The sequence below is a fragment of the Thamnophis sirtalis genome, unplaced genomic scaffold (genome assembly GCF_051295495.1).
Source record: "Thamnophis sirtalis isolate CommonGarterSnake01/CBP01778 unplaced genomic scaffold, rThaSir2_p1.2 scaffold_1, whole genome shotgun sequence".
Lineage (NCBI taxonomy): Eukaryota > Metazoa > Chordata > Lepidosauria > Squamata > Natricidae > Thamnophis > Thamnophis sirtalis.
In genome coordinates, this window is record NW_028261381.1 from 153,199,959 (window position 1) to 153,223,820 (window position 23,862).

The 23,862-nt window shown below is 40.5% G+C and overlaps 2 protein-coding genes across 4 annotated transcripts in view; one reads left to right on the forward strand and one right to left on the reverse strand.

Moving 5' to 3' along the window:
* The window catches only part of ARMH4 (armadillo like helical domain containing 4), an 81,249-nt gene extending 77,163 nt beyond the window's left edge, over positions 1-4,086 (reverse strand). For 2 of the 3 annotated variants that reach the window (XM_087728129.1, XM_087728114.1), the window contains exon 1: positions 3,933-4,082. The gene's annotated coding sequence lies outside the window, so the exon portion shown is untranslated. Of the gene's footprint in view, positions 1-3,932 lie in introns of all 3 variants that reach the window. The other variant, XM_087728121.1, reaches the window with a different exon arrangement.
* A 3,221-nt stretch (positions 4,087-7,307) lies between these two features.
* ACTR10 (actin related protein 10) lies at positions 7,308-23,450 on the forward strand. Its single transcript, XM_014064759.2, has 13 exons — positions 7,308-7,473; positions 9,314-9,386; positions 10,515-10,597; positions 11,842-11,950; positions 14,214-14,321; positions 16,936-17,003; positions 17,798-17,877; positions 18,267-18,302; positions 18,750-18,829; positions 18,921-18,994; positions 19,789-19,870; positions 20,914-21,115; positions 22,044-23,450. Exons 1-13 carry the CDS (start codon positions 7,397-7,399, stop codon positions 22,223-22,225), a joined length of 1,254 nt encoding a protein of 417 aa, XP_013920234.1. The 5' UTR covers positions 7,308-7,396; the 3' UTR covers positions 22,226-23,450.
* Positions 23,451-23,862: the final 412 nt, after the last annotated feature.

A 23,862-nucleotide genomic window follows, 5' to 3' on the forward strand; every position in this document is an offset into this window, starting at 1 on the left:
AGATGCTCCAATCTATACCAAAGCTCGCTTCAGATAAAACTGTCACCTTTTGTATTTTCAAAGGGAAAGCAGGCATCGCTTCTTTGTCCCAGCAGGCCTTCCTTACAGCCTCAGATCTTTTGCTGTCGGCTCAATTAGACTTAATTAGTGTAACTAGAAAAGCAGGAGGTCTTCAGGCTGAGTCAGTGTTCTGCCACTGTTCTTTATTTGCCCCAGCTTTTATTCATAAAGATCGGCAGATTTTAAGACTGCAGTTGGGCATTAAATCTGATGCTGAAAGAGTATTTATAAATTCCCTGTACCTATATAACATAATCCACAAGTTTTGTAGCAAGTGTAGTTTTCAAAGAATTATGATTTAAGCAAATCGAAAAGTCAGTGAAATAGTTCTGCATGACAAGAGTAGAATATGATGCTTCTAAAACTAGTGTTATGATTACCATGTGGTACAAAAATCATGCATTGGTTGGTTCATAAAAAGGTAAAGGTTGCCCTCACACATCTGTGCTAGTCGTTCCCGACTCTAGGGGGCGGTGCTCATCTCCATTTCAAAGCCAAAGAGCCAGTGCTGTCCAAAGATGTCTCCGTGGTCATGTGGCTGGCATGACTAAATGCCGAAGGCGAACGGAACACTGTTTCCTTCCCACCAAAGTGGCCCCTATTTCTTCTACTTGCATTTTTACATGCTTTTGAACTGATAGGTTGGCAGAAGCTGGGACAAGTAACAGAAACTCTTTCTATTACGTAGCACTAGGGATTTGAACCACTGAACTGCCAATCTTTCTGATCAACAAGCTCAGCGTCTTAGCCACTGAGCCACCATGTCCCTGGTTGGTTCATATATTGTTGTAAATAATAAAGCAGGAATGGTTTGTAGTTGCAAAACACACCAATTTTATAGCTGATGTGAGATATGAATCATTAATTGGCCCACAGCTTAAATGCCACAGTTATTGCTAATTTGTTATAGTTATATTCCACTTTGTTGCCTACCTGCTAAGTGAAGTAGATTGGGCTAAGAGATATTGACAAATTTTCTCTGTGAGTTTTATAAATATGCATCAGGGTGGGTTTCTACCAGCGTTGCTTCACATTGCACACATGCACAGTTCACTGTAAATTGTTCTGCGCAAGCATGAAGAACATGAAAAACTACTAAAAACCAGGCCAACAATGGCAGCAGAGACCAGGGAACCAGTTCGGGAGCGTGGCCAGCCTGGGTCACTGCCAGTTCTGCAATCCAGGCCAAATCACCACTACTGGTTCGCTGAACCGGTGCGAGCTGGTAGAAACCCACTTCTGATATGCATGGACGTGAACCATCCCAGTTTTATTTTAGCGCTAACCAGTACACTACAGTATGGTGGAATTTTACAGTCTTGCTTTTTTCCTTCACTTTCATGTTATGTCATCCTCTACCTTCCATCTATAAAATACTTTTTTCTTTGTTCCCTGAAATTATTTCCACAGAGTCATCTTGATAGGCAAAACATAACCTGCATGACACAATTATTTTATTTATTTATTTATTAAATTTGTATGCCACTTATCTCATTCTGCAAAACAACTCTAGGCAGCATATATCTTAGTTCTGTGACACAGCTGATGTTCTTAACATTTCCTTTTTTGTTGTTTGTGATTGCACACTGGGCAACAAACTCTCAGTTTGATTCTTTGCTTACAATGGACCCTAAACTGCTGACAATGGGAATAGAAAATATTTGCTAAAACAAGTCAGCAGTTATAATTTAGGAAGCAGAATTGCTGAATAGAAATACGTAGACATTTCTCTTCACTGCCCAAGGTCACCCAAATCAGCTGCAACTCTAGGAGGGGAGCCTAAAGTAGGGATCTAATTTCCAGGGCCAAATGCTGCTAAATAGCATTTCTTTTAAATGGATCATACTGTATACCAGTGGAATACATAAGTGACTTTATGTAAAGAACAGTGCTTGAAATAAACTTCTAAGGAAAATAGAGATAGAACAAATATCTTTGTTTAGAAGAGAACAACAGAGTTGGAAGTGACCTTGGAGGTATTCTAGCCCAACCCCTTGCTCAAGCAGGAGCCCTATATCATTTCAGTCTCTTCTTGAATTAAGGTTGTCAATTCCAGTAATATTTAGTTTTTTCTTCCATCTGTCTTAAATATTGGACTGGATAATTAGATTAATGTAGTATTTGTATATTAGTATGTTAGCTTTTAAACTTTTTGATCTAAAAGCAAGATTTCACCAATGCATCCTTCCTTACCCTTTCTATAAAATTTATATCCAGCACTGACAGCATTCCATTGATTCTCTCCATTCTACCAGGTTTCTATTATATCCTTCTATTATATCAATTTTTCATCAATTCCATTTATTAATTGTATTTCTAAGTCTACCCACTTGACAAGTGACTCTGGACAACTTAAGCATTCTCTCTCTCACACACACACAAAACATTTAGCAGATTTATGTATCTTCCTGACTCAGTACCTATAGAAAGAGTCAACTTTTTAAGTCTGCCTAAAAGGCAATAGTGCTGGTGGTGCTGTATGTACTAACGCATATGTCTGCAACTCAGTACACTTAATTCTTCCAATTGCTAGCATTGTTTGAAAAACTACTATGCTCCACATTATTTTCCAAATGTTGCTGGCATTAATTTTTTTTTGTTTCCCACTATCTTGTCCAGTAAGTGATCCACTTCAAAAAATACAGTATATCTTCTCATAGACAATTCAAAAATACAGACCATAACACCAAGGACAAGGACTATGTTTATTGCAGTAATCATTGGGTGCCTGGTTTACAAGAAACAATGAACAAGGGAAAGCAAAGAATTTTTATAGACGTTGGGGATTACAAGATAGGAAAACCTAGGCAGGTCCTTGTTAGTGTACCTTGAGTATTTCTATTGTTGGCAAAGCAGCCCTTTCAGGAGAGAGCTGGGGATGCCTTGTTAAAAGAGATGGAATGTTGAGGTCCTCAGCTGATGGAAGACAGAACCTGGGGTTTTTTCTCGATTACAGTTCCTTTGTAAGAGCTGCCCTTGGGCTGTACCCTAATAAACTGCTTTGAAATGATCTTCGGACTCAGTTGCTTATTGGGAAGGTAAACCGAGGCAAAGCTAGAGACAGATTTGGCTATTAGATGGCATGGGGATTTTGTCTGGGGCAGGCTGTGTCAGTTTAGGTGAAGAGAGGAACTGAAATTAACCCTGACTACATTTAAAAGACAGGCAGAAAAAGGATGCAGTCCCTATTTTAATTGCTACATGTATTTCCTCCACAACATATCTTACACCCGTGATGGCAAACTTATGGCACCCGTGCCAGAGGTGACATGCAGAGCCCTCTCTGTGGGCACGTGTGCTGTCACCGGCTGCTCTTCTGATTTCTGGTGTGCACATGCTAAGAGGAGCTGGCCTGCGCATATGCACGTGCCGGCCTGTCTCTGGATTTCCAGCGCTCTGGCATACGCAAAGACCAGCTGGCTGGCGCGTGCACACACACACCCATTTCGGTTTGGTCACTCGGTGCTGAAAAGGTTCTCCATCACTGTATTACACTATCCTCTGAAATATATGCACTCCTTGATTTGCAAAGGTGTTCTGCCATTTATAAAGCCTAATAGGATTTCAGTCAAAATGAAACCTCTCTTTCACAAACAGATTCAGATTGCCGCAAAACATTTTCCAAAGTCTAATAAATCTAAACTCTTCCATCAATTCCCTAATGCCTCTCTAACTGACCTACATTTGGAACAGGAATACAGTAGCCAGTTCTATATTGGCACTCTGTGCAATCAATAGGAAAACACCATCTTCTCTGTTGGTTCCCCCCCCCTTTTTTTTTGCTTTAGAAACTGTTTGATCTAAAAGATCGTTTCTATGTAATGCTTCTATAGAGTTTGATGTCCTGACTCCCTCACAGTTGCTAAACATACCTTGACACTTAGTCTTTTCTGGGTAGGATGTCAGTGATAGTCAGAAGTCTCTCCTGATCTTCACTGTAGTCAGAGGTTCCAGATTACTTCTCTTTTCAAAGAATGTTGGCTGGGATCAAGCTGTTGACTAAGAAATGCCACATTATCCACAGCTAATCTCACCTGATCAATCAGTCAGCTGCTGCCATAAGCCTCTCCCTCTCAGGCCATGAGCTCACAAAGTAAGCAAAGACATCCTTCACTCAGCCACATGAAAACCACATAGCCTCACCCAGTTAGCCAACAAGATTTCTAAAATGCAGTGTGTCAGTCCTACAAACATTCCAGCTCCCTTCCAAAACTTCCCTGTTCCAATTTGCTCACTCTTAATCTTAAAAGTTTAAAGCACTAATTTTGCACAATAGTCCACATTAAAACATTTGGACCCTCTCAGGGTATTCTGGAAACTGCATATGGCCAATTAATTTCCCATTCCAAGTTAAGATGTTATGTGAGCCGAATGAATTATGGTTAATTCTGTAAAGCATGCAAAATAACACAATTATATACTGTATTTCCAATCTTCCACCATTCAGCACTACTGAAAGACTCCAGGTTTCTGTGGTGAAGCATCTCACCTGACATAGAGGAGGGTTCAAGCCCAGTTAGCCTGGAGTCACTGTGCAACTGCAAAAGGTTTAGGAATGACCCCCAGTGCGTTCCCTGGAGCCGTATCTATTTGTGGCGAGGGAAGGTTGCCAGTTTTGGAAGATTCCTGTATTATTGGCAGGAACAAAATAATAAAGTAGCTTGAACTCTGCATGTGTGGGTGTAGTTGTTCATGCCTGTCAATTTCATAGATTAAACAAGTCTATCTGTCTGGAACCCAAAAATACATCTTCTCCAAAGCAGCACCTGCTCTCCTGGAATTAGACTAAAATCTGAACAGTTTCTATCTATTGGTATTTTGAAGCACCCTAAGATCCTGGCTCTTTGCTCAAGTCTTTGGCAAAGATGACAGATACCCCCTTTCTTCCTTTTTGCTCCACTCCAAGTGTTGTTGTTGTTTTTTGCATTGTCTTTTATTTTGTGTTGGTTTTAGTTTGTTTGTTGTTTTGCATTTTGTTTAATCTCTAATGTTTTTATTACTGTAAACAAATAGCAATAGCAGTAGACTTATATACCGCTTCATAGGCCTTTCAGGCCTCTCTAAGCGGTTTACAGAGAGTCAGCATATTGCCCCCAACAATCTGGGTCCTCATTTTACCCACCTCGGAAGGATGGAAGGCTGAGTCAACCCTGAGCCGGTGAGATTTGAACCGCTGACCTGCTGATCTAGCAGTAGCCTGCAGTGCTGCATTTAACCACTGCGCCACCTTGGCTCAGAGGTTCAAGGTTCAAGGTTCATTTTATTTATATGCCACCCTATTCCCAGCGGGACTCAGGGCGGCGCACAAACCCAAGGGAGGGGAAGGGAAACACAAAGAACTACAACAAAAAATACAAGGGAATTTAAAACAACCAACAGCCACACAATTCGAGAGGGGAGGGGAACTCATTGACCCCAGGCCTGCCGACACAGCCAGGTTTTAACGGCTTTTCGGAAGGCCTGGAGAGAGGTGAGGGTCCGAATCTCTGCGGGGAGCTCGTTCCAAAGGGCCGGAGCCACCACAGAGAAGGCCCTCCCCCGGGTAGTGGCCAGATGACATTGGCCAATAGACGGAAACCGGAGGAGGCCTAATCTGTGTGATCTAATGGGTCTTTGGGAGGTAATTGGCAGCAGGCGGTCTCTCAAGTACCCAGGTCCAATACCATGCAGGGCTTTATAAGTGACTACTAGCACCTTGAAGCGTATCCGGAGACCAATCGGTAACCAGTGCAGCTCGCGGAGGATAGGTGTAACGTGGGTGTACCGAGGTGCACCCACAATCGCTCGCGCGGCTGCATTCTGGATGAGCTGAAGTCTCCGAATGCTCTTCAAGGGCTGCCCCATGTAGAGCGCATTGCAGTAGTCCAGTCTTGAGGTCACAAGGGCATGAATGACTGTTGCGAGTGCCTCCTGGTTCAGGTAGGGACGCAATTGGTGCACCAGGCGAACCTGGGCAAATGCCCCCCTGGTCACAGCCGACAAATGATGTTCTAAGGTCAGCTGTAGATCCCAGAGGACTCCCAAATTGCGAACCCTGTCTGAGGGGCGTAAATTTCACCCCCAGCCTGAGTGATGGAATACTAGCCAAATTTTTGGGAGGGAAACACAACAGCCACTTGGTCTTTTCTGGATTGAGCGCAAGCTTGTTGACCCCCATCCAGACCCTGACAGCCTCCAGGCACTGGCACATCACGTCAACCGCTTCACTGAGTTGGCATGGGGCGGACAGATACAACTGGGTATCGTCCGCATACTGATGGTATTTTATCCCATGCCGCCGAATGATCTCGCCCAACGGCTTCATGTAGATGTTAAACAGGAGGGGGGACAGGACCAAACCCTGTGGGACCCCATATTTCAGGGGCCTAGGGGTCGACCTCTGCCCCCCGACCAACATCACTAGAAGTCTAACAACATATACATTTAATGATAAAGACACTATATCCTCCCCACCATCCATAATTTTATCCATTATCAATGATGTGCCTACTTATTTTTTCCCTAACCTAAGAAAAAGTACTGCAGACCTCTGAATAATTCTTGCCGTTGCTGATTTGATAACCCATAATTCCTCACCTTTATTTTCTTTCTCCCTTTCTGTCACCCATTGGGAAGGCAATAATAGTTGATGTATTACTCACTTATTTGTTCTCTATAAACAAATGTGATTCAATACTGCTTCTATTTTTCAAATTAACCTATTCACTGGCCTGGCTCATATGTAGGAAAAGCATTTTGTCTGCGAAGCTCACGCCTTTTATTTCCAGCAAGGCTGCTACATCACGTTCCATTCCTCTTCTCTTCCCAGACCGGTCTCACAATGCACTTGGCATTTCTTTTCCATCTCCAAAAGAGATTTTCAGTGCGAGCTACAGAATAATTACAATAATGAAAAAAAATACTATTTTATAACGCCAACAGAATCCTAAGGTTTGAGAGGGAATCACCAAGTGTAAACAGAAAAGAGAAACCCCTGGGGTGTCAATTGCTTGTTCCCCATCTCTAATCATTTTATGCCCTAGGAAAGGGAGGCAGGAGAGAATCTGGGATCCGGGAGAGAGCGAGTAGCAATGAAAGCGGGAAAGAAAGAAAAAAGAAAAAACAGCCGAACGAACAAGCCACATAATCGCCAAATAATTTCTGAAACGAGGCGCAAAAAAAGACAACTTATTTGCGCGCCGACTACAATGGAAGGACCCCGCCTGCCTCTCTCAGCCATTCAGCGTCAAGCGCCGGCCGGGAAAAAAAGCCCTCAGCCTTCTTGTTTTTTCTATCCCACCTTTTCTGGTTCTTTTGTTTGCTCATCCTTCTCCCTGTCAGCGAGGGAGTCGCTGCAATGCCGCTTTACGAGGGTCTCGGCAGCGGCGGGGAAAAAACCGCCGTGGTGATCGATCTGGGCGCGGCCTTCACCAAGTAAGATAGTTCCCTTCCCCCCCTTTCTTTCCGCCAAATCGCTTTAAACCCGCTTTTTGTGACTGTGCACCTGTTTTCCCTCTCTCGTGTTTTATCTATCAGTTGGTTTTATACGGTATTGCTACGCACTCTTTGTGCTCCCACTGCGCGTTGCAATTGTATTCCACCGCCACCATCGTCTCACTTTTTCCCAAGAGGTTGAGTGAAAGGATAGGTTTACTTCTTATTCATCTGGATCTATTCATGACTGATCTAGATTTACTTATGACTGATCTAGATTTACTTATGAATGATCTAGATTTACTCTATTCTGGATTTACCCGTTACTGATCTAGATTTACTCATTACTGATCTGGGTCCTTAATCGTGCTTGAATAAATAAGAGCTGATTGCATTCCCAGAATCGTTGACTCCTTTCTATCCATAATAGCTGTTTTGCATATGTTAGCCCAAAATCTGATGAACCGCATTATTATGCTGCAATGCAAGAATTTACCAATAGCTTGAGAGTTCATGGCTAAGACTAGCTGGGGTTGCCTTTGTACAATTTGTTTACAGTTAATTGAACCACAATATATTGAATTAATTTAATTGTTGAATTTCCAAAGCCACAGCTGACAATCATAATGCAGTAGTTGGGTGCTTTTAATTACATTATCCTAGCTAGCCACCATATTTAATCTGGGGACAAACCCAGTCCCAGAGTTCTAGTGATGAAACTTGTACTTATTAATTGACCAGGGACTGATTGACCATCTTGCCTGATTTTGCTTAGAAATATTCCAGATTGAGACACATTGCTTATGCAATGTGGTGCACAATGTAGTGTGGTGCTCTCTGAATTTGGTTGTTTTCTTTCAGGTGTTTTATTACTAATCTAGGTAACATCATCAATGCACTTATATATTAGTACACTATAAAATGCACACTATTATAAAAGAGAAGGGAGGGAGAAAAGAGAAATGAGTTCCTGTTATCTGAGTAAGTCGTATATAAAGAATCTGGGTTTAAAATTCTATTTGTCATGTGCCATGTAAAGCAGATTTATTGTGACTAAATTGTATAAGCTATAGTTTGTGGGAAAATGTAATACTGCAGATTCATACAATTTGAAGCTATAGCATGGCTTGAAATGACTGAAGTTATACATCACATTAACTAATGTGAGTGTTGGGTTTTGATTTAATATGAAATGTAAACCCAGCCACTTATCATGTTAACAAACATGGAGCCCTAGCTTTATAGTGCAGTTCACCATAGTAATCATTGTTTCTGATTATCACTTGTTAAGAACTTGAAATTACAGCTAATAGTTCTTTTAAAATTACAGCTAGTCATTGCTGGCTGCAAAAGATAGGTTCTTAGGTTTAGCCTTAGAAGAGCCATCAATCAAGAGCGAGATTGAGAATGACATCACACATAATCCATTAATCTATTAGAGTACCTTAATTAATTGTATTAAATTGTGTTGAATTAGCCCCATCAATTCTTTAACTATTTTTTTCTATTTTTAAAGTCAGACATTTTTAAAATCTCTAGCTGAGATATTTTTTTCTAAACCATGCCTATGAAGATACTTTAAATTTAAAATATCATTCTCTTCCCTTATGTGTGGTAGAATATATGCTATATTGCAAAATGACAGTGGGAAATGTTCCAATGCTCTTGGATATATAGACATTCTTTTGTTATTTTTAATATTACTTTGGATTTAGAAAATTTTAGTTTTAGTTTCCTTCTGGCATGAAGTATTTAAATTTGTTCTTACTGGATTACCAGATTGGTGCTACCATTCTGTTGTTTTGAATCTCTATGTATTGTAGTATTTTTAATTTTCTAGATGTGGCTTTGCAGGAGAAACGGGACCCAGATGTGTCCTACCTAGTGAAATAAAGAAACCTGGTGTTTCAAAGGTAATGTTTTAAGAAAATATAATTATGTGAGCATTAGAACAAATGGTGGAAATTGCCAATGGCAAATCAGTAAATATTCTAATTTAACTATGCTAGCAAATCTGGAGAATGTGGCTAACAGATTAGAAGAACCCAAGAATACACTAAGGCAGATGCTTGTCCACTCCAAGGATAAAATACCCAGACACAAACTGAGCAACATGGTATATGCAGTACAATGCAATGAGCCATGTACAGATCTGTACGTTGGGGAAACAAAACAACCACTTCATAAATGCATGGCACAACATAGGAGAACAAACCTATCAGGACTAGGTTTAGCAGTCCATCTGCATTTGAAAGACAAAGGCCACTATTTTGAAAACAGCAAAGTTTGGGCAGAGAGGACCACTGGTTTGAAAGCAGGGTCAGTTTGGAGAGCAAAATAATGCTTAGGATCATCCAATGCAGATTAGAGCCCAACATGGAAAGGGATTTCCCAAATTTTCAGCATGGCTTTAGAAAAGGCTGAGGAATAAGAAACATAATTACACCCTAAGTAAATGATGGGGGGAAATCGCAACAAGTGAACATACCAAAAAAATTGGAATGCACCCAAAAAATAGTGTGAGTGTAATATTTATTGATACAATAAATCATTGAAGCCTAAGCCTTGAGAGGATGATAAAGGTTTCAGGAGCTTATAGGTTACAAATACTTAAATGTTGATTTATGAGCAATAAAATTCAGAAAAAAAATATATTTAATTGTGCAGCAAAAGTGTGTTAGTGGGGACCTCTGTATTTTTAATGACATTGTAAAAAATGTGATCACTTGATACTGTTAGGCACAAACAACCAGATCCACATGTATGGAGTTTAAGCTAAGTACTTTATTGTATTCTGCCTGTAATACAGGAATACTCCCAGACTGCTTACCTTGGGAACAGATAGATACGTTTTCGTGGAGTTTTGGGAGTGTCAGTTCCCCCACTCCTTGGGCATTTCCCAACAGAGACTTATTCAAAGAGAAACTCATAAAATGCATAAATCTATCATTAATTAAATGGATTTTGAGTGCATACAATAATTAACAAATGCTAAATAAATTTTAAAATATTTAAAACTGCTACATTTTTTTAATTCACAGCCTATCAGAATTGTTCAATATAACATTAATACAGAAGAATTGTATTCATACCTGAAGGAATTCATTCACATGCTTTATTTCAGGTAGGAGATACTGCAATAAATATTTCTGTGATGGGTGGTTGGGATGGGCAGTCCCAAATTTTACAAAGAGATTGCTTAGGTATTGGATTAATTAAGATATCATTATGGTTGTGTTATGCATTGCAAAGCTTCCATTTTCTATCCTAGGATTTGATACTATTGTATAGCTACTATCCAAAATCTATAGCATTTGCTCTTAGAATTGTAACAGATTCTTTGATATCTAATAAACCTATGCTTTCTCACCTTCTTAAAGCCCAACCAATATAAATATTTATAATAATCATCTTGGCTTGTAATACTCTGATGTAACAATGTGAAATCCAGGCATCATTGCTAGGGTCAAGCTGTCATCTATTTTAGTTGCATATTAGCTAGCTTGATTGTGAGTCCAGTTCTTGTAACTTACTTAACAAATTGGCTAAGCCTGATTAGTGACTCCAACTGCTCACTTCACTGGTATGGTTTATAGGTCCAAGTCATAATATTTTTTTCAAGACCTTTTTTTTTAAATTACCATTTCTCAGTTGATCAATCTGGCTTAAGGAATGCCTTTCTCATTAAAATGTTTATAAAAATAAAAAGAGACAAGATGTGGTTTGTAATATAATTAAAAATGTGAATGTTATTTCACAATATAAATTCATATTTACATAAGCATAAAGCACAGATCTTCCTAGGATTTTATAACTGTTTTCTAGCTAAGGTAAAGGTTTTTTAAGGAGCTTACGCCGAATCATTCTTTCCCCTTCAAATCTATATTTCTCGTCAACACTTAAGAAAAATGAATATAGGCAAACATAACTGAAATTAAGCATCAACCTCAAAATACTTGCTTCTCTGAAGCTCAGGCATGTGTTAATCTCCACCTTACAGAATACCTTATAGAATATTTGTCTAAAGCCAAACAAAATAGGAAGACAGTGAATTTCTGACCTATGAGTCAATATTCCAATACCTGACATTTCTCAAAGTTAAACCTCATTGTACTTGGATAAATTTATTCCATTGTAATTTATTTTATTCATTCAGTGATTTATAGACAGCTCATATCACAAGGCATTGAGGCAATTTACAATAATTATTAATTAAAAGCAATAGACAATAATCCATCCTAAACTAAGCAATTCTACCTAGGATTGCAATCTGCTTGAAAACTGCATAGATAATAAATGTGTACACAAAGGTATAGCAGAACAAGTAATTTTATTCAGCTTTCTGGTCACATTCATTCATTTTTTTAGGCATTTGCTGGTAAACCCCCGAGACCGTCGAGTTGTGATCGTGGAATCTGTATTGTGCCCTTCTCATTTCAGAGAGACACTCACAAAAGTTCTATTCAAGTATTTTGAGGTACAGTAATACATTCCAATTTGCGTGCTGTAGCTGACAGTTTTAGCAGTTGTCAGATTTTCTTTACTCACCTGTGATTAAAGCAGCCATGCCCAATTTTCAATAACTTCCCAATCACTAATGGGTCATTAAATTCTGGATCTGGATCTGTTAAAGGTAGTCCTCAACATATGATCAGATGATGGTTACGACTAGTCCTTGGAGTTCCAGACGCCCCAGATTGCCCCCCTGATCACATGATCCCAATCTAGGTGCTTGGCAACTGGCTTGCACAAATGACCCATTGCAGAACTGAGTCATCACATTTGTTGCCTTCCCTGCCTGCTTCCCAGGACACTCAGTGGGGAACCTGACAGGGAAGGTCGCAAGTTGCTGGAGTAAGTCTTTCCCACCATGCACCACCTCCCAACCCCTCTGTGCTTGCGCCAACCACTCATGCGCCCTCCCCAATCCCCGCCATGCCTTCCTTGTGCAAACCTGGCCAGTTCTCACTGTGCCTCCCTCATGCACCTCCCCCAAGTCTTGCTGCACCACCCTTGCCGTGCACCCTCCTTGTGCTGCGCTGCACTTCCCTCACACTTTCCTGTGCATTCTCCCTGGCCTTTACCTCAACTCCGTCAAGCACTGTTCCTAAGCCTCGCTATGGCACCCTTGCATATTCCTACACACCCTCTCCTAGTCTTTCCGTACTACTTTGTGCATCAGCTCAGGCTTTTCCCTACCCATCAGGCACCAGTTACTTGCCTGATAGCAGATTGCAAACCATCTGGGGCTTGCACTCTCCAGAAACCTTGCCACGCCTGCTGGCATCTCTACTAACTTGTGTGTGGGAAGCGAATAGGAAGTTGCCTCATCCAACAACCATGGGATTTATTTAATGGGAACGGGATTGCAGGGTTTGCGGTTGCTAATCAATGCAGCCACTGTTTAAGACCACATTGCTTAATAATTGAAGTTCTGGTTCCAACTGCTGTTCTAAGTTGAGGACTATATATGGCAGAGTTCCCCAATCTTTCTGGGTTGGCGGCTTGGAGTGGGTGGAGGGGAGAAAGGGGATGGTTTTGTGGGAGGGGCAGGCACGTCTGCACACATGAACCCCCATTACTTGCGCAAGTGGGGCCACAAGCTACTCATGTGGCCCGGGGCAAATAGGCGTGGCCCACAGGTTTGGGACCCCCAATCTATGGCATACTTTCCTTCAGTGGAAACATTCAGTTACAAAATACATAGCCTTGTATCTATGATGCGTTAATTTAGACTTTGTCCTGTCCCAGGACAGACAGACAGACACACACCAGAAGTTAAGCTGCGAAAGGCTTATATCTGGTTTGTACAGTTACAAGCAAGAGCAGGCTAGATGTATAGGTAGCCCCATGAAGTTTTGAGTAGTCCCAAATCCCTTGGAAGCTTGGCTTGGAAGGAGTTTCAAGTAATCAAAATCCAAAGTAACAGGCAGAAGCATTGTTGGAACACAGTGTTCTGACTGAGGCTTCCCAAGAGCAAGAAATAAACTCTTGTCCTGACAAAAACCACTTTAATTAATTTACTGTGAATTCTGCTCGTTCACAGCCAGTAAAAGTCTTTCAAAGGAGGATTTACAGTCCCAAACCTTATCTGGCTTGGAGAGCTGACAGGCCAATATTTGCAGAAATTGGCAAGGAGTCTCAGAACTACGAACCAATTAGCGAACTAATTGTCTCCTGCAAACTCCACTCCCCTTTCACTCCTCTTTTATTTCCTCTGGGTGGGTCCATTCATCGTCCACCTGTGGCCTTACTCCCAAGTCAACCCCTATTTTTTAGCTGTTCCCTTCATGTGGCAACTCTGCGCATGCGCACAATGAGAACAGGCTCCAGCTGTTCATCTGCCTCACTGATATCTGACTCTGAAGGCAGCTGATAACTGGCATACAGCTCTGGCCCTCTCTCTGCCTCTGACACAGAGCCCTCATCAGAGCCTTCCCCAGACTCCAGGCCTGGCCCATGTTCCTCCCCAATCTCCTCACTGTCCGAATCTACTGCCAGTTCTGCTGGCCGCTGGCGGGCCACAATACACAGTGCAAAGGTATCAGCATGGTGGATGGTCCAAATTGGACCCTTGAACTTGGTCCAAAAGCTGATCCAAGTTCAAAGAACAGACTTTCTATAGACAGGAGTTCAGGATCTATTGAATGTGGGATTTCCTGCATACATATGACAGTTTGTCCAAATGATCACAGACACCCTGTAGAGTATTAAAAATTGTGCTTCTGTGTTCCTTCTAGGTTCCTTCAGTGTTGTTTGCACCAAGTCATCTGATGTCTCTTCTAACCCTTGGAATTAATTCTGCAATGGTTTTGGATTGTGGTTATACGGAAAGCCTGGTGTTACCTGTATCTTTTTAACAATCTCTTTTAATCCTATCAGTCAGGATACAAGTACCTTCAGCACGACAAAATGGACTCCCCAGAAACTAAGTTGACTTCTGGGCCAAAGATTTTCCATGTCAAATATCCTACTTTATTTAAGCCAATTAAGCCAATTCACACTTTAAACTGGGACTGTAAAACTGGCGGCCCGTGGGCCACGCCCATCCCAGTTCCACAAAGCCAAAAAACATCGCAATACGTCACGATACAGCCCATGATGCAATCGGGTTTGACACCCCTGCTTTAAACTGAAATTACTTCCAGGGCATTCTGCAGTATAAAAGAAAAATAAAATGTAGAGGTAGTCCTCAATTTACAACCACAATTGACACCTCCCCCCCCAAAAAAGAAATTTCCATTGCTAAGCAAGGCAATTGTTAAGTGAGTTGTGTCCCATTTTACAACATTGTTTTGTCTTTATTGCTAAGCCAACATTACAGTTGAGGCAGTCACACAGTCATCAAGTAAACCTGGCTTCCCGGGACACAGCAACCATCATAAATACATACATCATATATACAAACCCATAAGTTTGATCACGTAATTGTAGGGATGCTGCAACTATCATAAGAGTGAGGATTGGTCGTGTCATTTTTCTCAGCACCCCTGCAACTTTAAACTGTCATCAAATGAACGGTTGTCAGTCAAATGGTAATAAAATAACAGTAAAGGCCACAAAATACAGATAGTCCTCAACTTACAACAGTTTGTTTAGTGACTGTTCAAAGTTACCACAGCACTGAAAAAAGTGGCCTATGACCGTTTTATCAAACACACAACCATTGCAGCCTCCCCGTGATTATGTAATCAAAACTCAAGATACTTGGCAATTGACTCATATTTGTGACAGTTGCTTTGTTCTGTGGTTTTACGACCTTTTGACAAAGTCGATGGGGAAGCCAGGTTCACTTAACAATTGCGTTACTAATTTAACAGCTGCAGTGATTCACTTTACAGCTGTGGCAAGGGTCATAAAATGGGGTAAAACTCACTTAGCAACTGTCTTGCTTAACAACAGTAATGTTGGGCTCAATTGTGGTTGTAAGTTGAAGATTACTTGTAAATGAAGCAGAAGTACGAGGGGGGGGGGCGGAAATTGAATTTACCGGTTCTCCAAACTACTCAAAATTTTCTGCTACCGGTTCTCCAGAACTGATCAGAACCTGCTGAATATCACCTCTGCTGTCTTGAAGAATGTTCTACAAGCTGCCTGTTTTGAGATGTTCAGAGCAGAGAAAGCCAAAGAAGCTTTTATTGCCACTTTCAGAGATCCCATCATTCTTCCATCATCATCTGTTCAAGCAGATGATGATGGAAGCTTTTTTAAGCTTCCACAAATTGGTTGCTTGATGTATCTTCAAGGCATGCCTCAGGTTTTATTCATGAAGCATGAGATAAAAATCAGCTTTATTTCAGTTCAGTGAAAATTGCGAAGGCTTGGGGGATTTGATGCATTTGAAGCTAATGCTACCTACCGGATTTTTGAGAGTATAACATGCACTTTTTTCCCTCAAAAAAGAGGGTGAAAATCTGGGTGTATCTTATACACTGAATACAGTATTTTTGGCCTCCCAAAACCTCGCCTCCCTTGCAAAAATGGCCATGCATAGCCTTTATGGGCCATTTTTTGCTCGTTTTGGGGCCCCGCCCCAGCCCCCAGGAGCACTCTACAAGTCTCCTAAAGGCTATGCATGCCCTTTTTTGACAAAAAATGGGCCATTTTTGGGAGGTCTGCAGAGTGCAAAAACTTTTTTTTAATTTGCCTCTTCAAAATCTTGGTGCACCTTGTACTCCGTTGCATCTTATACTGTATACGGTATTTATAATAACGGTATTTATAAATAAAATACTTGCACGCAAAATTCATTCACGTAAGTATTAAAGTAATTTTTGTTGCAGAAAAAACACATCTTCATTTAAAATTATGAAATTAACCGTTGTTCCAAAATTGTAGTGTATCATGATCCTTTGATTCCTATCTTAGCTGCCCAGGGTTGCTACTATAAGATGGTTGGCCACGTAAATTAATTGTAAAAACACTGAAATAAAAATGAAATTTCTCTTGGTAATATTGTTATCTGCAATTGTGCATTTGTGTCTGGTACTTGTATCTCACCTTTTGAATAGACCGCCTGAGAGACCGCCTGCTGCCAATTACCTCCCACAGACCCATTAGATCTCACAGGGTTGGCCTCCTCCGGGTGCCATCTACCAGCCAATGCCACCTGGCTATTACCAGGGGGAGGGCCTTCTCTGTGGCAGCTCCGGCCCTCTGGAATGAACTCCCCGCAGGGATTCGGACCCTCACCTCTCTCCAGGCCTTCCGAAAAGCTGTCAAAACCTGGCTTTGCCGGCAGGCCTGGGGGTGATGAGTTCCCTCCCCTCTCGACATGTATGGTTGTGCGACTGTTGTCTACTTTTATTATTTGTATTTTGTCTTTTATGTTCCCCCTTTTTTTCCCCCCTTGAATTGTTCGCTGCCCTGAGTCCTCCCAGAGAAGGGCGGCATACAAATAATAAAATACAATACAATACAATAAGAAAAACTGTCAAATGAAACATCCTTAACTGTTTGAAGATTTATGAAGGAATTCCTGTCCTCAGTTGCTGGGGTGCTCTTCCTTTGGGAGGAAAAGCCATTCACAAGTAAGCTGATAGCAAATATCAAGGCATTTATTAAGGAAAGATCAAATACTTTGGAAGCATTTCTCAACCTCAACAAATTTAAGATCTGCGGATTTCAATTCCCCAAATTCTGGGACTTCAGAATTAAGAACCTATCTTAAAACTGCTGAAGTTGAGAAAAACTGGTTTAGAGTAATATGATTTTGCTAGGTGGGTACCAGGATAGACTGCGCTTTTGTCAGTCCTACAAGTGTTTGGAAGAGAAGCAGGCAGCATCTAATCAGTGCTGGTTACATGGGTAGAGGGAAGGGAATTATGATTCCATGTTCTTGGGTGGATAATTAGTAGCCTACTTTTTTTTTACATCAATACAAGTTAGATATTATATAAGGAAAATATTTTGTACATAATACTAAAATCTAGGCCTTATGATTTTTCATACAGCAGATAATTGAGATTAACTTTTAGAAGATGTAATAAATATAGACGGCATGCAGAAGATGATCAAGCTAATACAAGGAGGAGGCCGTTAGTGACTACTGATTACCATAGTTCTTTATTATTTTTTAGTATAAATGGGCAGGCATAGCATTTTTACTACGACTGCCAGTGTTAAGAGGGCTGAAAATGTTGCATCCCAATTGACACTTCTCCAAAATGTTTCCTATAATATTTGTTAACCATTACATATTTGATGAAGCCACAAGGCTGAAAAACATCTGTTGTACAAATGCATAATGTGGGATGGATCAATGCCAGAGAATCAATGCCAGATGTTTCCTAAATATCTCCTATTCTCCTTAAATATTCTCTAGAGAACTAGAGTACCAGTTGCTGGAGCAAAGTACAGTAGATACAGGAGCCACCAAAGGACAAAGCCTTACCTCAGTGATGGGTAAGATCTCTGCTGGGAGTTGGAGACATTTTTTCATCTTAGTGGTTCTGGGGGAGGATGGATGGATGGATGGATGGATGGACGGACAAATCTTGTCTTAAGAAGCAGTAATTTCAATGCTGAATCCCCTTATTTCTAATAATGTGTTAATTCAGGAAAGTATTGTTACGTTTGATCTCAGTGTATTCCACTCTAAACCCTTAAATATCTTGGTTGCAATTCTTAACCTTATCACTGAACTACTAGACTTAATGTGTTTATGTGTTTAATTTGTATTGAAATAGAATTTTCTAGCTAACTTGCAGTTAAATTGTCAGAATGGTCTGTATTTAAATTTTGTATCCTCGGTAGGTGTTAATTCCAGATGTGTTGCATTTTTGCTATTTTAGGTTCTGTTCCGGAAGACATTGTAGAAGACATAAAGGGTAAAATACGTTTCTTTGTACAAACTAGTTTTTGTCCAGAAATCTTTAAATGCATGGAAGTAGACTTTCACAAAATAGTGGGATAACTTTAAGTCCACTTCTTCCATAAATATGTCTGAGTAGCAGCAGCTAATGTTGGAGCCTCAGACATTTTGAGGTGTAATTTCCCTTACCATCTTGCAAACCAGCTGCTTCATGTTACATTCTCGTTCACGGTGCATGATGAACAATCTGCCAACGATACCCATTTCTCCAAAGTTTTGCTCCAAATCTTGCTAGCATGATATGCATCTCACTAGCAGTCTTATTATCAGTTTTTCTGAAGGGGAATAATTCAAAAAGATAGATCATATCAGTACAAAAGTATTTCTTTTGGTGAAATCTCACAAGAGGCTTACAAATATTGAAGGAGGATAATCTGAAGGCTATTTTTATATCTCTCTGAAGTTCGCACTTGTTTTGTGAGTGACCTCCAGCGGGGACTGAAAATTCAGGCAGCAAAGTTTGATATGGATGATGGCGCTGAGGTATGTTGGAAATAAACAAACCTTTCAATTCAGTGAGGCAAATTTAGTTATTTAAATTTAATATTTCACTTACTGAGTATATCCTTTGTAGCGTCCAACTCCACCACCAGATGTAGACTATCCACTGGATGGAGAGAAGATTTTGCATATCAATGGATCAATAAGGTTAGCAATGCAGTCACTTTTTTGCATTAACTTTTGCAATCACAATTACATTTTTTTAGTCCCTCTCAACAGGATTTTGTTTGCTAGGCAAGAGCAGAATGTATAGATGTCCAATCTACTCTTATTCAAAATGTGTTAAAGTGTTGCACAAGGGGGAAAGTTTGATAAAAGAATTAAATATCTAGCTCTATACTATTGTCAAGATGTATTTCATCAAACCGTACTAACCTTTGAATGGGATTTGGGAACCACACTGCAAACGAGTGGGACCACATCAAAAAGTTTAAAAAGTAGTGCTAGTATAAAAATTAAGTAAATGTTATTTACCCAAAGAGTGTTGCTGTTTGGGATGGAATGCAAGTAGAGAGATCAAGAGCCTTGAGTGGGAAGGAAGATTCACAAATAAGGCAACAGGGAAACGAGGGACAGCACTGAGTCAGAGGGAGCAGGGAAGTGAGAAAAGATGGGTCAGGTAGATTTACCAAATCTGGTAGCGGAATGGGAAGAGGGGGACTTGATGTAGGCTGTGCCTGGATGCATGGCGGGCTGCATATAGCCTGACCCAGGATTGTGTGCTTTTCTCTAAAATCAGTGTAATCCTTTTCAAATCAGTTGGGAAGCTAGACAGAATGGGTAATATCATCTGGCTTCCTGAACAGATGCATGCTTTACTCTCTGCATATTAATATTGTAAGTCGTCTAGTGTCACCTTGGGGGGGAGGGGGGTATGGGTGGCGAACACCCATAAATAAATATAATAAATAAATTACTCAAGGCTTCTCTTTTTCTCACAGAGATTCTGTTGTCGAAGTACTCTTTGTGCAGGACAATGAAGAGAAATCCGTGGCTACTTTAATATTGGACTCTCTTATGGAGGTAAAACAATTTGGATAAGTCTCTCCCTCTCTCCCTCCCTCTCTCTATGCAAGCAGTTGGTAGTTGGGCTGTTGGGCTGAGCTTGGCAATCTGGTTGCAAATGTTTCATCACTATTCAAGGAGACATCGTCAGTGCATACAGAGACACTAATGATGCCCTCACCAATGGTAACGAAATGTTTGCAGCCAAATTGCCAAGCTGAGAGCTCAAACCAACAGCCCGGCTTTTATGCCACTTTATGCTACTGAATCATCGGGTGTACTTAGTTTTTCACACATGGTTTTTCCATTGTGGCTTTCTTTTTGTAAAATACATGGTGTAATATCTCATGTGTTGTTGTTCATCTGAGGTTGTGTTTACCTACTTTTAAGCTGATAAGGACCAGATTATTTTTACTATCTCCTGATATGTCTTGATATGTAAACCCAGAGAACTCAAAGAGGGTGTACTTTCTTTTCCATTTGACTATATGTACAAGGCTGAACCAATGGGAATGCTTTCTCCTTCTGTCCCACAACAGCCCTGGCTAGCAGCCAGGTCAATATATTAGTCATCACAGTACCCCCTGGCATTTCAAGGCTAGAATCACCTTCCTCTCCCCTCTTTGTCTCTCTTGCTAACTCACAACTGCACAACAGCAGCTATACACCAGTCTGATTTAATACAGAAAGCCTCAGAAGCCTTGGTAGACAAAGGCCATCCCACAGGATATTAGGCAGTTAAAGTAGGAATCCAAGTATAGATTTTTTTTTCCAAACCATCTGCCAGTTTGCTGTATATTTGATCATGCTTAATTTTCCTGAGAGTTAGAACAATTGGTCAGTGAAACGACTTGCCTCCAGAAGTTGTGAATGAGGTTTGAGGTTTTTAAGAAGCGATTGGACAACCATTTGTCTGAAATGGTATAGGGTTTCCTGCTTAAGAAGGGGGTTGGACTAGAAGACCTCCAAGCTCCCTTCCAACTCTGTTATTCTGTTACACTGTTATTTTGTTAATTAGTAGCCTAATTGAAATGTTTTCTCTTTTTCTTCTCCTCTGTCAGTGCCCAATAGATACTAGGAAGCAACTGGCTGAGAACTTAATAGTAATTGGGGGTACAGCTATGTTACCAGGATTCCTGCACAGATTAATGGCTGAAATACGGTACCTGGTGGAGAAGCCAAAGTACAAGGAGATCCTGGCCTCAAAGACCTTCCGAGTGCACGTCCCACCAGCCAAGCCAAACTGTGTGGCATGGTTAGGAGGTTAGTCTGAAAAAGCTGGGAACCGGAGTGGAAATTATGTGGGCCTGCACACAGCATACAATATTTACAATGCCACTCCTAGGAGGGAATGGAAAGCTTGGCTACAGGGGCTCTGATGCACAATAGATGTTGTAAAATTTAGTATCTTTTCCCCAAAGGGATTGAGGGGGTATAGAACTAGGGCCAGCAACCATTCTATGACTGGGGGAAGGAGCGGATTCTTGAGACTATCAAGTTATTTAGTCTTGATATTTATTTTTTTATAACTCTGTTTAATTTCTGATTGGTATTGAGCTTCTCAGAATCTGTTGTAGGAATTGATTGTTACCGTATATTTTGTAGTATAAGATGCACCGGAGTATAAGATGCACCAAGGTTTTGAAGAGGTTTTTTTTTAAAAAAAAAAAAAGTTTATGCACTCTGCAGACATCCCCAAAACGGCCCATTTTTCACGTAAACGGGCCCTTTTTTTTTAAAGGGCATGAATAGCCTTTAGGAGGCTTGTAGAGTGCTGGGGAGTGAGGCGGGGGCAAAAATGAGCAAAAAACAACCCATTTTTTCACTAATGTCTGCCCTCCCCAGCGCCCAGCAAGGCTCCTAAAGGCAATGCATGGCCATTTTGGTGAAGGGGGCAGGGTTTCAGGAGGCAGAAAATGCTATATTCAGTGTATAAGATGCACCCAGATTTTCAGCCTCTTTTTTGAGGGAAAAAGGTGTGTCTTATACTCTGAAAAGTACAGTGTATTATTATCTCAATTATTATATAGATGTAAAATTCTCAGTCAAGATTGATGAGAGAAAAACAGTAAGATCTTACTTGGGCTAATAGAAACACACAAAATAAAACCTCAATTGCACTTTTCCTTCTTGACACCATTTTATTTGCTTCTCCATGTTTTAAACTCTTGTGTCTTATTCTGTTTTACAGGAGCCATTTTTGGAGCCCTTCAGGACATTCTTGGCAGTCGTTCAGTATCAAAGGAATATTACAACCAGACAGGACGTATCCCTGATTGGTGCTGCCTCAATAACCCTCCTTTGGAAATGATGTTTGATGTAGGAAAAACGCCTCCACCGTTGATGAAAAGGGCTTTTTCCACAGAGAAATAACAATTTTGTTCACACTGTGGCGCTGCCTTTTTTCCTCATCTACCTGAGGTTGGACTGTTATGGAGCTCAGTGTAATACGTTGGATAAATCTGCAAGTTAAATTCTGGGGCACTGGCCACAATTTTGGCTGATTATGTTCCTTTCTGTCAGTTACATTGGCTTACGATGATGCTCCAGTGATGTTTGTTTATATACACAAGTAATGTCAACATAAGTGCTCATGCCTTTACTGTTATTTAAAGTATATACTGTAGATACTTTTTTTCAAGCTCACTTGCTTGACATCTGATGCTGCACATACAGGTTCTTCCACCAACTGTAATGCTGTGTTTAATTTGAAATCTGTTGCCTGTTAAAATATGTTTAAAATATCCATAACAGTTGAGGGGTTTCTTGGAAATTTAGTGAACAGTCCTGGCCCTTGCTTTTATTAAGGTAAGGAATGGCCTTCTTGATGATTATCAACAACAAGAATAAATTACCGTATTTTTCAGACTATAAGATGCACCTTCCCCCCCCCCCCAAAAAAAGACGGTGAAAATCAGGGTGTGTCTTATACACTAAATACAGCATTTTTGACCTCCCGAAACCCCACCCCATTTACAAAAATGGACATGTAGAGGGTTTGGGAAGCCTGCAAAGTGCTCTTTGGGCTGGGGAGGGCAAAAACGAGTGAAAAAGCATCAGGTTTCGCTTGTTTTTGTCCCCATCCCCAGGAGCACTCTACAAGTCTCCTAAAGGCTATGCATGACCTTTTTTGGGGGGCAAAAAATGGGCCCGTTTTCATAAAAAATGGGCCATTTTTTGCTCATCCCCCCCCCCGCCTCCAGGAGCACCTTACAGGCCTCTCAAATTCTGTATGCTCCATTTTTCACAAAAAATGAGGCGTGCAGGGGGTTTGGAAGGTCTGCAGTGTGCAAAAACTTTTTTTAAATTTACCTCTTCAAAATCATGGTGCGTCTTATACTCTGGTGTGTCTTATACTCCAAAAAAATATGGTAGAACATGTAATTCACAATCTTAGGAGAACCACTAGCATCCCTCGGCATTGACTGGGGCTTCTGGGAATAAATGTTCACTGACTTTTGGATTGGCTTCTTTCCTGTTCCTGAAAAAAGAGTGAGGAAGCTATCCCTTATGAAAAGTCAATCATGATCTTTTAGTTACAATGGAGCCAGAGTGCTTAGTTGATTCTCATATTAAAAACATTTATTTAACCAATCAATACTAATTGTCTACTCTGTTGCTTTTATTTTAATTTTAGCTGTTTTGATTTATTTTACTTAAAACATTCTTTCCCCCTCTTGAATCTAGCAATTTTTACACCATCTTGCAAACATAAACATTTAGGAAAATTCCTCATTTTCAGAAATCTCCACCTCCTTTTTTATCTTACTTGGAACTAGAACCATCGGTGGCTTTGGTTATGTTGCTTTTCCTGTGAAAGAGCAAGTCACCTAACACATTTTATTATGATATTCTCATGTAGAAATGATACGGCCTGTCAAATATATATATATACATTAAAAGAATCCCAAATCAATGTGTCTGCAAAATATGGTTATATCTCTGCTTTCACTAGAGTTCTAGGCCTACAGAATCATTTTTATTAGTTTACTCTGGTTCTTCTATCTTTT